The sequence below is a fragment of the Schistocerca cancellata genome, chromosome 4 (genome assembly GCF_023864275.1).
Source record: "Schistocerca cancellata isolate TAMUIC-IGC-003103 chromosome 4, iqSchCanc2.1, whole genome shotgun sequence".
Lineage (NCBI taxonomy): Eukaryota > Metazoa > Arthropoda > Insecta > Orthoptera > Acrididae > Schistocerca > Schistocerca cancellata.
In genome coordinates, this window is record NC_064629.1 from 152,381,371 (window position 1) to 152,397,643 (window position 16,273).

At 45.3% G+C, this 16,273-nt stretch overlaps 1 protein-coding gene across 1 annotated transcript in view; it reads left to right on the top strand.

Annotated features, from left to right (window-relative positions):
- LOC126183937 (Down syndrome cell adhesion molecule-like protein Dscam2) overlaps positions 1-16,273 on the top strand; it is a 461,766-nt gene that overhangs the window by 69,367 nt on the left and 376,126 nt on the right. Inside the window, exon 2 of the mRNA XM_049926285.1 lies at positions 137-281. Within this exon, the coding sequence (XP_049782242.1) occupies positions 137-281 (145 nt within the window). The remainder of the gene's footprint in view (positions 1-136; positions 282-16,273) is intronic.

Below are 16,273 nucleotides of genomic sequence, written 5' to 3' on the forward strand. Positions count from 1 at the left end.
GTCAGCCGTACGCAGAGACCAACTTAAACTGCCTTAGTTTATTCGCGACATGTAGTTCGTTCCCATTAGAAGTTTCTCGAGAACAGTTCGCCAGACGTGGCGTTTCTAATCGCGCCTGTGCTTGCCGCTGTTACAGCCGCCAAGCCGCAGCTGGTGTACAAGTTTATCAACCAGACGGTGCAGCCGGGCCCCGCTGTGTCGCTCAAGTGCATCGCCACGGGAAACCCTACGCCGCACATCACCTGGCGACTCGACGGCTTCCAGCTGCCGCAGTCGGATCGGTAAGCCACATGCACACTCTTCTCATCTGTTGTAGAGAGAAAGAGAGAGAGAGAGAGAGAGAGAGAGAGTAGTAGAGTAGTAGATTGCAGGTTTATCGGGATATGTCGAAGGAAAGACTTGTGTGTGTGTGTGTGTGTGTGTGTGTGTGTGCGTGCGTGTGTGTACCCTCGCAGGTGATTGGATCCAGTAGCTGCCGCTGCAAACTGATAATCTGCAGAAATATTATTTTATGCTTACCATACTATCACTGAGGTACCTAAACGGGACCAGTGGAGGTGGATGGATTTGGAATTTTTTTCCTACTTTCGATTAATTCAAGACTTATCTGTTTGGGGATCAGTCTCTCAAAATGAATGGTGAACCACGTGGCTTGCTCTCCAGCTGACACTATCGTAGCCGCCTGCCGCAATCTAGAACACAAATAATGACTCCGTGATATTTGAAACTACTCTTCTTTTTGTAAAAAAAAGGCGTGTTTTTCTATTGTACAACTAAGATAATTATGTACCTGGTGTGTGTGTGTGTGTGTGTGTGTGTATTAAACAGGGGACCTAGAAATGATGGAGAGGTTTCATCCTGCCGTAGCTCTCAGTGTTCACAACCCCACAACAGACCACAGCAGTCCACCCACCCCACCACAGCCCCACACCGAGCCCAGGGTTATTGGGCGATTCGGTCCCCAGTGGAACCCCCGGGAACGTCTCATACCAGATGAGTGTTATCCCAAATGTTTGCGTGGTAGAGTAAATTATGGAGTACGCATGCGTGGAGACAGTGCTTGCGCAGCAGTCGCCGACATAGTGTAACTGAGGAGAAATTAGGAGAACCAGCCCGCATTCACCGAGGCAGATGGAAAACCGCCATGAAAACCATCCACAGGCTGGCCAACACACCGGACCGTGACACTAATTCCCCGGGCGGATTCGTGCCGGGGACCGGCACAACTTCCCGTTCGGGTAGCAGCGTATTACACCGCGCGGCTAGCCGGGCAGGCTACCTAGTAGTGTTAATATTGTATGTTAGATACGTTCGTAGTTTGACGCTCATAATACTGCTGTTGTTTCATATGGATTTACTAATTTCTCTCCATATCAGTCGAATAAAATATAGAAATTTTAATTTTTTTATTTAGATGTGAAGATGATAGCTCGAGTCAGTCAGACCAATCAAATGGTTCAAATGGCTCTGAGCACTATGGGATTTAACATCTATGGTCATCAGTCCCCTAGAACTTAGAACTACTTAAGCCTAACTAACCTAAGGACATCAAACACATCCGTGCCCGAGGCAGGATTCGAACCTCCGACCGTAGCGGTCGCGCAGTTCTAGACTGTAGCGCCTAAAACCGCTCGGCCTCCCCGGCCGGCTTCAACATCAATCCTTGTGAGAAACTGAAGAGCGAAGTCAACATTTCGTTGCGGTCCTGTGGAGCAAGTTGGTGGACGATGTGGATATTGTACGAATACTATTTGAGAATGGTTCGAAGCATCTTCCATACAGTGGACCACGGGATGTTCAACTGCCGTGACACAGCACGTGCACTGCCTGACCATCGGAAATTGCCTGCAACGTTCTCTGTCAGGGCATCACACAAAACCCAGTCGTCACGAGGCACAGAAAATCCCTGATAATCGTTTAAGCCACAAAGAATCTACACTCCTGGAAATGGAAAAAAAAAACACATTGACACCGGTGTGTCAGACCCACCATACTTGCTCCGGACACTGCGAGAGGGCTGTACAAGCAATGATCACACGCACGGCACAGCGGACACACCAGGAACCGCGGTGTTGGCCGTCGAATGGCGCTAGCTGCGCAGCATTTGTGCACCGCCGCCGTCAGTGTCAGCCAGTTTGCCGTGGCATACGGAGCTCCATCGCAGTCTTTAACACTGGTAGCATGCCGCGACAGCGTGGACGTGAACCGTATCTGCAGTTGACGGACTTTGAGCGAGGGCGTATAGTGGGCATGCGGGAGGCCGGGTGGACGTACCGCCGAATTGCTCAATACGTGGGGCGTGAGGTCTCCACAGTACATCGATGTTGTCGCCAGTGGTCGGCGGAAGGTGCACGTGCCCGTCGACCTGGGACCGGACCGCAGCGACGCACGGATGCACGCCAAGACCGTAGGATCCTACGCAGTACCGTAGGGGACCGCACCGCCACTTCCCAGCAAATTAGGGACACTGTTGCTCCTGGGGTATCGGCGAGGACCATTCGCAACCGTCTCCATGAAGCTGGGCTACGGTCCCGCACACCGTTAGGCCGTCTTCCGCTCACGCCCCAACATCGTGCAGCCCGCCTCCAGTGGTGTCGCGACAGGCGTGAATGGAGGGACGAATGGAGACGTGTCGTCTTCAGCGATGAGAGTCGCTTCTGCTTGGTGCCAATGATGGTCGTATGCGTGTTTGGCGCCGTGCAGGTGAGCGCCACAATCAGGACTGCATACGACCGAGGCACACAGGGCCAACACCCGGCATCATGGTGTGGGGAGCGATCTCCTACACTGGCCGTACACCACTGGTGATCGTCGAGGGGACACTGAATAGTGCACGGTACATCCAAACTGTCATCGAACCCATCGTTCTACCATTCCTAGACCGGCAAGGGAACTTGCTGTTCCAACAGGACAATGCACGTCCGCATGTATCCCGTGCCACCCAATGTGCTCTAGAAGGTGTAAGTCAACTACCCTGGCCAGCAAGATCTCCGGATCTGTCCCCCATTGAGCATGTTTGGGACTGGATGAAGCGTCGTCTCACGCGGTCTGCACGTCCAGCACGAACGCTGGTCCAACTGAGGCGCCAGGTGGAAATGGCATGGCAAGCCGTTCCACAGGACTACATCCAGCATCTCTACGATCGTCTCCATGGGAGAATAGCAGCCTGCATTGCTGCGAAAGGTGGATATACACTGTACTAGTGCCGACATTGTGCATGCTCTGTTGCCTGTGTCTATGTGCCTGTGGTTCTATCAGTGTGATCATGTGATGTATCTGACCCCAGGAATGTGTCAATAAAGTTTCCCCTTCCTGGGACAATGAATTCACGGTGTTCTTATTTCAATTTCCAGGAGTGTATTTGAGCATACAAATCTGTCAGATAGAACTGCTGTTTACATTCCAACCTCTTTAGCTATTTCAGGTAACGATGAGCCTAAGTCTGGTGCTACAGTGGAGGTGTCAGCTTACAAACACGAGAATGTCAAACAAGCTATAAGTATGAAACTTCCTGGCACATTAAAACTGTGTGCCGGACCGAGACTTGGGATCCCCACTTCGAGTGTCTGTCCGGCGTACAGTTTTAATCTGCCAGGAAGTTTCATATCAGTGCACACTCCGCTGCAGAGTGAAAATCTCATTCTGGAAACATCCGCAAGCCTGTGGCTAAGCCATGTCTCCGCAATATCCTTTCTTTCAGAAGTGCTAGTTGTGCAAGGTTCGCAGGAGAGCTTCTGCAAAGTTTGGAAGCTGTGAGGACGGGGCTGAATGCCTCCTGGTGGTGCTGCGGGCAAGTACCGCAGTAAGGTAAGGATGTAAGCGGATGAGAGACCAATGGGCAGTCATTATAGCGAAGATACAGACCGAAAATGCAGAAAGCCACTGATAAAAGCGGTTTTGACAAAGAACACATCGTAGTGGCGCTGCGACTGGAAACCAGAAAATCTGAAACGTGAAGCTGGTCGCCTGTTGGCGTACTACTGTCGTGAGCATCTATGGAAAGTAGTTGAACGATGGTGGAATAACGATAGGCCTTATGGTGCTGGTCGTCCATATCTCATCATAAGACGTAAAGGTCGGAGGATGCTCCACCGTGTAATGCAGGATAGGAAGCGATCTGTGACAGGTCTGACGACAGAGTACAATGCTGGTGCAGGCGCAAATGTTTCAGAGCACACTGTTCGATCGCCATTGTTGAACATATAGCTCCACATCACACGACCCCAGCATGTTCCTGTGCTGACCCAACGACAATGTTAGTTTCGATTGCAGTAGGCACATCATCACTGAGTTTTTACCGTGTATCAATAGAAACGCGTCCCCTATCGAATGAATCCCATTTCTTGTTACACCAGGTCGACGGCTGGGTCCTTACACGCCGTCATCCGGGTTAATGGCTGTTTGAAACGTGCACTGCTCCAAGAGTACAGGCCGCTGAGAGCAGAATTATGCTATGAGGTGCATTTAGCTGGGCTTCTATGGGACCTAAGTCTCCTTTGATGACGATGACATCTTCAAGCAGGATAACTTTCCGCAACCGTCCTTCAGTGGTTTGAGGAGCATGATAGTGAACGCACATTGATGACTTAGCCAGCAAATTCCCCTGATCTGTACCCACTGGAACACACATCGTGAGCCAGCTGTGTGCCCACAAACCACCATCCCGTAATTTGCGGGAATTTAGTGGCCTGTCAGTAGACATCTTGTGTCACATACTCTTGGAAACCTTCTATAATCCATGCGAAGTAGAATCACTACTGAACTGTGTTTGAAAAGTGGACCGACACGCCATTAAACAGGTGATCATAACGTTTTGGCTCATTGGTGTACACTGGTAAGCCAAAACATAACGCGCTTTGCCTACCCCAGGTGCGGATTTGCGGGTGCACGCGAGATCTCTGCTGGCTCGGAGGTGGAACGACATATGGTGGGCTACTGCCCCATCTAATAAACTCCGCACGATCAAGGAGACAACTGCAGCATGGTGCTCTTCCTTCCGCTTCTTCCAGAAGTAATCCACAGTCCATACCTGGTTAACCCTAGTTTCCTACTGTGCAACGAGCCAACCCCACATTGTGGTTGTGAAACCTTACAGGCAGTAGCTCATATCTTGCTGTAACGCCCCTTGCTGTAGTCATGGACTGTGCGGCTGGTCGCGGCGGAGGTTCGAGTCCTCCCTCGGGCATGGGTGTGTGTGTTTGTCCTTAGGATAATTTAGGTTAAGTAGTATGTACCCTCGGGCATGGGTGTGTGTGTTTGTCCTTAGGATAATTTAGGTTAAGTAGTGTGTAAGCTTAGGGACTGATGACCTTAGCAGTTAAGTCCCATAAGATTTCACACACATTTGAACATTTCTGTAACGCCCCTTCTTTTGGTCCTCTATGCTAAGTATGGACATCCGGACGCAGTACCTCTACTGTTGCCGGACGATTTACGGATGGTTGAACTGGTTCTCAGTTTTCTCCGTGAAAGTGCTTTTTATTCTGAGTTATATGATTTATGAGGCCTTTCCTGCTGTATGCTAGGTCTGGTGGATCTCCAGCCTTACGTCATTGTCCAGGTTACTCTTTCACCCCTCCTGTAATCTGTTTTAATCGTGGTTTGCTTCCTTTCTGCCGCACTCAATTTTCTGTTCTGAGTGCCGCATTTTGTTGAATAGAGGGCGTTCTTGACTGTAATGGACCAGGGATCACATTTCGAGCCCCAGGAATGCTCAGCTGCTGACTACCCAACTTCCTTCGTCTTGCTTTTGTTATTGACGATACATTACGTTTTTGGCTTTCTCGCTTTTACTGTTATGAATCTCGTGACTAGATTGGGAAACGTTCTCAGTGGACGTCTCTACTTCCGGATGCACCACTCTCGGATCGAGGGACTGATGAGCTCGTTGTCTGGTCATTTACCCTCTCCATCCGAGCAGGCCTCAGAAGGCACGACCGATCGCCGTGTCATCCTCAGCCATTAGGCGTCACTGAATGCAGATATGGAGGGCATATGATAAGCACACTGCTCACCCATCCGTTGTCAATTTTCGTGACCAGAGCTGCTACTTCTCAGTCAACTAGCTCCTCAATTAGTTTCACAAAGGCTGAGTGCATCCCGCTTGCCAACAGCGCTCAGTGGGCCCACACAGTCACCCATCCAAGTGATATCGAAGTCCGACAGCGTTTAACTTCAGTGATCTGATGGGAACCAGTGTTAGCACTATGGCTAGGCCGTTGGCTTTGGTCCCTTACCTCTCTCCCCCGCCCCCTAAATCAACCATCCAACCAATCAACCCAAATATTATGACCACTACACACCTTCTAGATTGAATGGCACCTGAGGGGATTTGGGAGCACGAAATACGGTAAGAATAGTATGCATGCTGTGTAGAGAGGAAATACCAGATTGTTATTGCCAATGCCTGGGGACGGGAATCTCTGAAATGGGGAAGCTATTCACGTCCTACGGTCGTGGGGCATCTATGGAATGTGGTCAAAGGACGGTATAACCGCGAATACGCGACAAAGTGTTGGACTTCCACGCTTCATCACAGAAAGTGGATTTTGGAGGCTTCCCCGCTCTGTAAAGCAGAATAGGCGGCGATTTGTGGTAGATACGATGACAGAGTACAACACTGGTGCATGCACAAGTGTTTAGGAGCAAACTTTTTAGCACAGATTGCTGAACTCGGCTCGGGGCTCCGCAGCAGAAGAACCCTACGTATACATATGTTGACCCAGCGATATCTTCAGTTATGATTCCAGTGAGCATAAAATCACCAAGTTGGTACCGTGGATCAGCCTGAACATGTCCCTTGCTCGGATAAATTACACCATGTCGATGGTCGTGTCGGGAACCACGTGCATCCCGTCACGCTTGATGTCTTCCCCCAGGATAAATATCCTTGTCAAAAGGCCAGAATAGTGTTACAGTGGTTTCTGCATCATGATAGTTAACTCACGCTGATGTCTTGGCCACCAAGTTCGCTTTATCCGAACCCGAAGGAACACACCACGGACGCTATAGGGTAACAACGTCATGCCCTCAATTCATTGGCCCATAACTTACAGGAATTGTGTAAAGTGTACGTCACTATATGGTGCCACATACCTCGGAGAACCTACGTACGACTGGTCAACTCCATGCCACGCGGAATCGTTGATTCACTGCGTTCCAAAAGTGGACCGGTAGGCTATTAAGTAGGCGATCATAATTTGTTATCTCATTATTGTACACTCGTGTAGCAAACAGAACATGGCACTATGGTTTTTCGCATAGCAGATCCCCTTTTGTATACGACACCTCGTCAGATTAAGAAGAGATTCCAATGTGTGCTCTCTGTATGTTTTCCGGGGAGATGGAGAAGTTAACTACCAGAGGGTTCGGTGTTAAGGTCACACAGTTGTCCTCACTTATCAACGGTAGTGTTTGAAACGAAGACTAAGCCCTTTACAGTATATCTACTAGGATGATCTCCATTGCATTTCAAATTCTGTATAAAAAGCTAAAAACCAACTCATAAAACCGATTTCTAATTCAGACTTATTGCGAAACAGTTTTGCTAAAGGTAAGTAGAGTCAATGAAGGGCCATGAGCCTTATCAATCTGCTTCCACTGGTGGCTAAACGACTATCGAAGTAGGAGAAAATTCAGTGCATCGTTATATAAATTCGTAATAGGAATTAAATTAACGTTAACAGGTACTGGCTGGAAGAATGTGACTAGCATGGATAGAAGAGTCAGAGATCTGTCTGAAATAGTATTTTCATACAATTATTTTCAATATTTAGACATTCACTCCAACATCTGCGAGCAATAAACATGCTCGAATTTCCCAATACCAGTAACAGAAGAAAGTACTCGTCGATCATAAAGCTGTAGTTAAAAGAGATATTTGGAAGATAGAAAAATATTTTCGTTAATGAAATAAGAAAATCAATATAGCAAATATTCGTCTCTAAGAACGAATGTAGAGAGTTTATTGCAGGGTACGTACTTACCATTTGTATGCTATACAAAACAGTAAGTGTAAGTTTAATAACGACTTTTTAACATTGATATGTAAATAGAGAGAGTAACATTTCAGATTTAAGGGGAGACGTCGCATACATTAAATACAAAGGTGCACGAAATCAAAACGAGCGTTAGTAAATTTGCGCAAAATATTCAAAGAATTTTAAATGTTATTTGCGGAATCGTCCATAAAGCCCAGTACAAGTTTCCGTCCTTCGTAAAATCATTTGATACATCAAACTGATCAATCCATCCTTGTCCTGACAACAGAACTGATTATCTGGAAGATGATAAAATAAAAGATCATTTTCTGAATTTTGTTTTCAATGTATTTTTCACGAAAATAAATATAATTCCTATTTATAGCCATCACACAGGCACAAGAATAGCATATGTAGAGGGAGTGGTACTGTGCATTGTATATGGGTCTGCGATTGACGTGTACAGTATCACTTTACCTGGCAAAATGCGCGAAATAAGTTTCACTCTGTCCCCACCCTATCGCCACCCACAGCGGCTTGTTGCTGCTGGCCGCATTACGTTTCCTTCAGTCTCGTTTTCAGTCCAGTACTCACGTCGAAAACGGCGCAGAATCTCGATAATCATTATTTTGTTCCGCTACCAGAATTCGTACGAACCGAACTGAATTCCTGCACCACCACCTTTACAACACCGTCAGCAGAAATGGAAATGCAATTTTTAACAGACAAATTTAGTTCTGGAACCTCAGCACAAATTATTAAAATGTTCGTTCTTCGGTACAATTATCTGCCAATAGAATTTCCATGCTTACAATACAATCACCCATGAACAGCAGCATGGATTCTTCGTCGTTGTCTTGCAAACAGGTGGCCCTACAAATTCCTTTAGAGTACGTTCGATGCTGCTGTCATGTCTGATAATTTCTCACCGCTAAGAACGGTGTGCTCAATACTATCTGCTATTATTTTCCAGTCCATTAGGAAGCTAGTCCGATATTTGCTATACAATTCTTTTCCCTGGGCAGCAATTAGGAACAGTGGATGGACAGAGCGAATTGAGGGTCACGCGATTGCTGTTTGTATAGTTCATATTGGCACTAATACACGAGATATTGAGTCTATAAACTGATCTTAACACGCGAGCGTAAAATATATTCTGTAATTCTGCAACAGGTTGACGTCAGCGAAATTAGGCTATAATGATGGGCCTACGTCAGACGACCCTTCTAGAAATCGAGAGTGGTCTGCGCTCTTTTGCGAATATGTTGGAGCGTTTCATTCCTCCAACAAACTACGATAAACTGCAACATTCGTGGTATACAGAATGCCGTAGAAAGCAAACTAAGGGTGGTGTAATTTTTTGAGGTCTCACTACCGATACACTACTGTACTGAGAGCTCGTTAGCTTTTATAACTTAATATAGAGAACTTACCCTACGGGTACTTTCATCTCACTCAAGTGTAATAAGCCTCTCACTAATTCTGATGTCTCTAAAGAATATGGTAGGTAGTACTGACACGTCCCTGAAACTATTCGTGAATGACTAAGTGGCACTCACAAGAGTGGTATGACAGCAAACGTATTGCCGAATGCAGATAGGCGCACATATGATCAGCCGTCTAAGCCAATACTTTTAGCTAACGTTCCTCAATAGTTAGTTTTTTATTTATTTATTTCGCATCAGTAGTCAGTTAGAGACATTTTCTGTATATGATGCCTGCGACAGCTCGATATGACGTGTAAGATGTCAGTACACTGACAAGTCAGATACATTTTCTAAACTTGAAGGCCTGCTGGCCATTAACATAACTAGAATTTTGCTTCAACCTTAATCCGTTGTTGTTGTGGTCTTCTGTCCGAAAACTGATTTGAGAAAAGCTCCCCATGCTAGGCCATCCTGTGTTAGCTGCTTCATCTCTGCATAGTTATCACAACCGACATCCATTTGAATTTGCTTACTATACACTATCACACCCCCCCTTACACACACACACACACACACACACACACACACACACACACACACACAAACAAAATATCAAACTGGCCATTTTATTGATACCACAGGATGTGTCCTATCAACCCATCCCTTCATTGATCATACTATCTACTCATAGAATCTTCTGCATTCTTCAGTAGCATCACACACAAAAGCTGCTACTCTTTTCCGTCCTCGTTTTTTTTCCCCCCCACGAGGCTACGCTCCAGACAAATACTTTCTCAAAAGACTCAGAGTAATGTTAGATCTTAACAAATTTCTCTTTTTCAAAAACACTTTTCTTGTGCCTTCTATATTTTGGCCATCGGCAGCTATTTTACTGCCAGAATAACAAAACGCTTTTACTACGTTTATTGTCCTATTTCCTCAAACTTTTCTTCAACACCGCATGATTTAATTCGGCTACATTCCATTACCGTTGTTACACTTTTGTTGCTGGTTATCTTAAAATCTCTTTTCAAGACGCTAACCGTTCGATTCAACTGCTTTTCCAAGTTCATTGCCGTTCCTGACCGAATTATGTCATCGGCAGTTCGCAAAATATTTATTTCTTCTCTTTGAACTTTAGTTCCCTTTACAAACTGCCCTTTGGTTTCCTTTATTGCTTTGTTAATTCACAGACTGAATAACACTGGAAATGTTTCACTGTTTTATCAACTACTGTTTCCCTATCATACTCTTCTGCTCTTATAACTGCAGCCTTGTTGGTGTAAAAGTCGTAGATTACCTTTCGCCCGCCAGCCGAAGCGGCCGCGCGGTTCTGGCGCTGCAGTCTGGAACCGCGAGACCGCTACGGTCGCAGGTTCGAATCCAGCCTCGGGCATGGATGTGTGTGATGTCCTTAGGTTAGTTAGGTTTAACTAGTTCTAAGTTCTAGGGGACTAATGACCTCAGCAGTTGAGTCCCATATTGCTCAGAGCCATTTGAACCATATTTGAACCTTTCGCCCCTTGTGTTTTATCTCTCCCATCCTCAGAATTTAAAAGCCTTCAATCCAGTGAACACTGTCGAAGGCTTTCTCTAAATCTGTAAATGCTAGAAACGTAGGTTTGCCTTTCTTTAACTTCTCTCCTAACAATATTCCTATGGTCAGTTTTGCCTTGTGCGTTCCTACGTTTCTATGAAACTCAAACTGACCTTCCTCGAGATTGGCCTCTACCAGTTTTTCATTCTACTGTAAATAGTGTCAATATTTTGCATCCATGACTTATCAAAGTGATAGTTTGGTAGCATTCACGCCTGTCACCACCTGCCTGTTTTGGAATTGGACTTAACACATTCTTCTTGAAGTCTGAGAGTATTTCGCCAGTCTCATATGTCTTGCACACCAGACGGAATAGTTTTATCATGGGTGGCTCTTGTTTCTACTCGGCTTTTGAAAGCTGAAACTGTGCTATATCATTCCCTCACACAGTCGTATTAACACAGACTTCCAAAACACCCGTTCAAGGATTTAACACTATTACCATTGCAGCAGTATTTATAATAACAGTTCTCCCAATAAATACTAACGAGTGAATTATTACGTTATATGTCTGTACCAAATAAAATCGGAGTGCTCCGATAGTGAGTGTAATACATCACTGACGCTTGAAATTTAGATACACTACAGGCCATTAAAATTTCTACACCAAGAAGAAATGCAGATGATAAACGGGTATTCATTGGACAAATATATTATACTAGAACTGACATGTGATTACATTTTTACGCAATTTGGGTGCATAGATCCTGCGAAATCAGTACCCAGAACTCCCACCTCTGGCCGTAATAACGGCCTTGATACGCCTGGGTGTTGAGTCAAACAGAGCTTGGATGGCGTGTACAGGTACAGCTGCCCATGCAGCTTCAACACGATACCACAGTTCAACAAGAGTAATGACTGGCGTATTGTGATGAGCCAGTTGCTCGGCCAGCATTGACCAGACGTTTTCAATTGGTAAGAGATCTGGAGAATGTGCTGGCCAGGGCAGCAGTCGAACATTTTCTGTATCCAGAAAGGCCCGTACAGGACCTGAAACATGCAGTCGTGCATTATCCTGCTGAAATGTAGGGTTTCGCAGGAATCGAATGAAGGGTAGAGTTGCGGGTCGTAACACATCTGAAATATAAGTGCCGTCAATGCGAACAAGCGGTGAACGAGACCTGTAACCAATGGGACCCCATACTATCACGCCGGGTGATACGCCAGTATGGCAATGACGAATACACGCTTCCAATGTGCGTTCACCGCGATATCGCCAAACACGGATGCAACCATCATGATGCTGTAGACAGAACCTGGATTCATCCGAAAAAATGACGTTTTGCCATTCGTGAACCCAGGTTCGTTGTTGAGTACACCATTGCAGACGCTCCTGTCTGTGATGCAGCGTCAATGGTAACCGCGGCCATGGTGTCCGAGCTGATAGTCCATGCTGCTGCAAACGTCGTCGAACTGTTCGTGCAGATGGTTGTTGTTTTTGTAAACGTCCCCATCTGTTGACACAGGGATCGAGACGTGGCTGCACGAACCGTTACAGTCATGCGGATAAGATGCCTGTCATCTCGACTGCTAGTCATACGAGGCCGTTGGGATCCAACACGGCGTTCCGTATTACCCTCCTGAACCCACCGATTCCATATTCTGCTAACAGTCATTGGATCTCGACCAACGCGAGCAGCAAAGTCGCGATACGATAAACCGCAATCGCGATAGGCTACAATCCGTTCTTTATCAAAGTCGGAAACGTGATGGTCCGTATTTCTCCTCCTTACACGAGACATCACAACAACGTTTCACCGGGCAACGCCGGTCAACTGCTGTTTGTGTACGAGAAATCGGGTGGAAACTTTCCTCATGTCAGCACGTTGTAGGTGTCGCCACCGACGCCAACCTTGTGTGAATGCTCTGAAAAGCTAATCATTTGCATATCACAGCATCTTCTTCCTGTCGGTTAAATTTCGCGTCTGTAGCACGTCATCTTCATGATGTAGCAGTTTTAATGGCCAGTAGTGTATGTTTTCTTCAAAATATTCCGCTGCCTGTTTTAATTAATAATACTGACAGGCCTCGGGGACAATGTTTCACTATTACTTCATGCTGTAGAGATGCAAGGTATGGATAATATTGTTGGTACTGTCATATTTCGGTCTGGCTGTCTTATGCGTTTCATATCATTGTGTGCCGTCATATCACCCACATCAATCCTATCTTTCTCCCTCAGCCCTTCAAGAACGTTTGTCCTCCATGGCTGTTAATAGAGCACTTTCTCAGGTCAGGCACGTGTCTACTGTACCAGAATACGAACGATTCTTGGTCTTCCCGCTCATGCAAATGTTACGATCTCCCGTTTTTATACATGCACAAGGTAAAATTCACTTTACAATATTGGTGTAAGCACTGAAACTAAGTTAATAAATGGAGCTAGTAATTGTTTACTGTTTATAAATATAATCTACCGCGTTGCTTATTTGTAGGTTACCGGGTCTTTACAACAGATGACCTCATTTACGTGACACACAGGGTGGCGGAAGATATGTGTTACCAATTGTTTCTTTCACAATTTACGACGCTCATTAGATATCCCGCTTGTATCTCTACAGCAGTACCAGCAGAGCTTGGAAAAACAAATGAGTTAAGTAATGGCGTGTAATTCACGATACTGCCGCTAGGAGACTAGTAAACAGCAATGGCTGACAATGGAACACTGACGACACAGCAACGATCGGCAATTGTGTTACTTTTCATTGAAACGAAAAGCGTTGTTGTGATTCAGAGGCGTTTTCGACAACAGCTTAACACACGATGGGTCCCTTGCAAGAAGACCATCCACAGGTTGTACGATAAATTTGTACAGGAAGGAACAGTATTGGAAGCGAAGCGACCTCGGCCTAAGTCTGTTTGTTCGCCGGAGAATATTGAAGCTGTACGATTTGCTGTACAGAGAAGTCCCGAGAAATCGTGTAGAAAGGCAGCAGCGCAACTGGGAATATCCAGACGCTCCGTTCAACGCATTCTTAAAAGTGACCTCCATATGTATCCATACAAGATGACCTGTGCACAGAAGCTCACTGAAGAACACAAGCAGCAGAGACTACTGTTTGCTCAATGGGCGGAGGATAGGGAAGAAACTCTCAACAACGTTTGGTTTTCAGACGAGGCGTATTTTCATTTAGACGGTATGGTTAACAAACAAAATGTATGATTTTGGGCCACTGAAACCACACAAGTGCTTCATTAACGACCACATTATGCTTCGAGGATTACAGCGTGGGCAGCAATGTACAGTCACTGACTTATTGGACCCTTTTTCTTTGAAGAAACTGTGAACAGCAAGCGTTATTTGAGCATGCCTCGCAACAGCTTCATTCCACAGCTTCTTGCTACTGCCTTGCCCTTCAACACGCAGTGGTTCATGCAAGATGGAGAAAGGCCACATACTGCAAACACTGTGTTGGAGTTTTTACACGAGCATTTCGACATGCGGATCATTTCACTCAGATTTCCAGGTCGCTTCAATGATGGACAAAATTGGGGTACCTAAAGGAAAAAATTTTCCCGAAACGTCCACGTGATTTAATGGAGCTCAGAAGACTTATTCTTCAAGCTTGCAGTGAAATTACGGATGTATTGTGCCGTAGGGTAATCAGTAACTTCAGTGTTCGTTTGAAGGAAGTTAGGAAACGAAATGGTGGACATATTGAGCATGTGCTGAGTTAGAACAAATCTCCATGGACGGCTCTTCATTGTAGTGTGTGTTCCTTTCAGATTGTATTGACAATAAAGTTTATATTCAAAAACAAAATGGTAACACATTTCGTGTGGCACCCTGTATTCAGTTCAAAGTTACTTGCAGTAGTAAATGACTAACGACATTCGTTAAGAGGAAAAACTTTGTATCGTGTCATATAGCTACAGTGTCTTAAAAAGAAGTAGACAGTGACTGAACGGATATTGTTTTGCACAGAGGAGCATTTGAGAGGAGGATGATAGGACCACCAGCGAGGGACAGACAACATTGTCTCGGCACCAATACTATGGTTGCTTACTAAAGCTTTGTCTGATTCAGCGCCAGCGATTACACCGTGTGCTCTCCGGTTATCAGTGCCTTTGTGTCTATGGCAGGCGACAGCGAATGGAATTCACTGACAGCGAACGTAAGTCAAACGAGCACAACCATTTCACATTCAAAGGACTGCTGGCAAAGCATTGGCAGTACAATTGCTCCGCGTAAATTTAGCATGTTGCCGCTGATATTTTGTATCTAATGTTAACGTACAATCCACTTGGTTATAACTATTTGGAAAAACGTGAAAAACTTGGATATATGTTTTTGAAAATTCTGAAGTTCTGTGACTGATTTGGATACCTAAATGCAAAGATGTTAAGAGTCATTTTTACGAAAATTTAAATCTCAATAGAAAGGTGCGGTATGCTATGGAGCATTATATATCAAAACAGGTTTATCTAGTGATTTCTCAAAACGCAACAGTGACGGCCGTCAACTGTATGTAAGGCCAACTCCCGTGGCTCGCACATACGAAAGGAACAATGTATGCCTAACTTCATGTAGTTTTTTCCGCGTGACAATTTCACGTCTTTAGATTCCATTTTGCGGAATGTTCTTAAAAATTACAATTACATGATTGATTCTACAGAATAGAGAGATATTTTCCTCTTTATGACTTTCAATTTGAGAAGAAAGAAGCTCATGGGGCCATAAGTACCATACTGCCTACCTAAAATGATGGTGAAAACCAAATTTGATGTCACCCACGTTGGTGTGATGAGTTGGCTAACGAGCATCTACGATACAAATACCCGTGCTGTAAGTATTACGACAATGGAGGGGTTCTGTGGAGAGGCGAGACCAAGTTACGGTTCTTGAGGTCCGGTAGCAGCCTTTTAATTAGTTGCAGGTGCAAAAATTTGGATTTTTAAATAGTCTGGCCTGGTACAACTACCCAAAATGGCCTTGCTATGTTGTACTGTGAACAGATAAAAGCAACGGGAAACTACAGCCGTTATACAAGTTGTCAAAACAACGGATTCCATATTTTGAGAGATAGTAGTATGCACCAGATGAAGACAAAAATGCCCAGCAAACATAGGCACTGAAATGCACAACTTAAGAGGTATAAGCAAGTGTTCTTCGCTCTTGCGAAACATCTATCTTCGACAAAAATGTGCTCATACCTATTTTATAGCCCACGTTTAGTGGACATTTGTTATTGTGTTGCTCCATAGTATCGCCTCTCAAAGTACGGAATCCTTTTTTTTAGCACTCTGTATTTCCTAAGGACACGCACCTG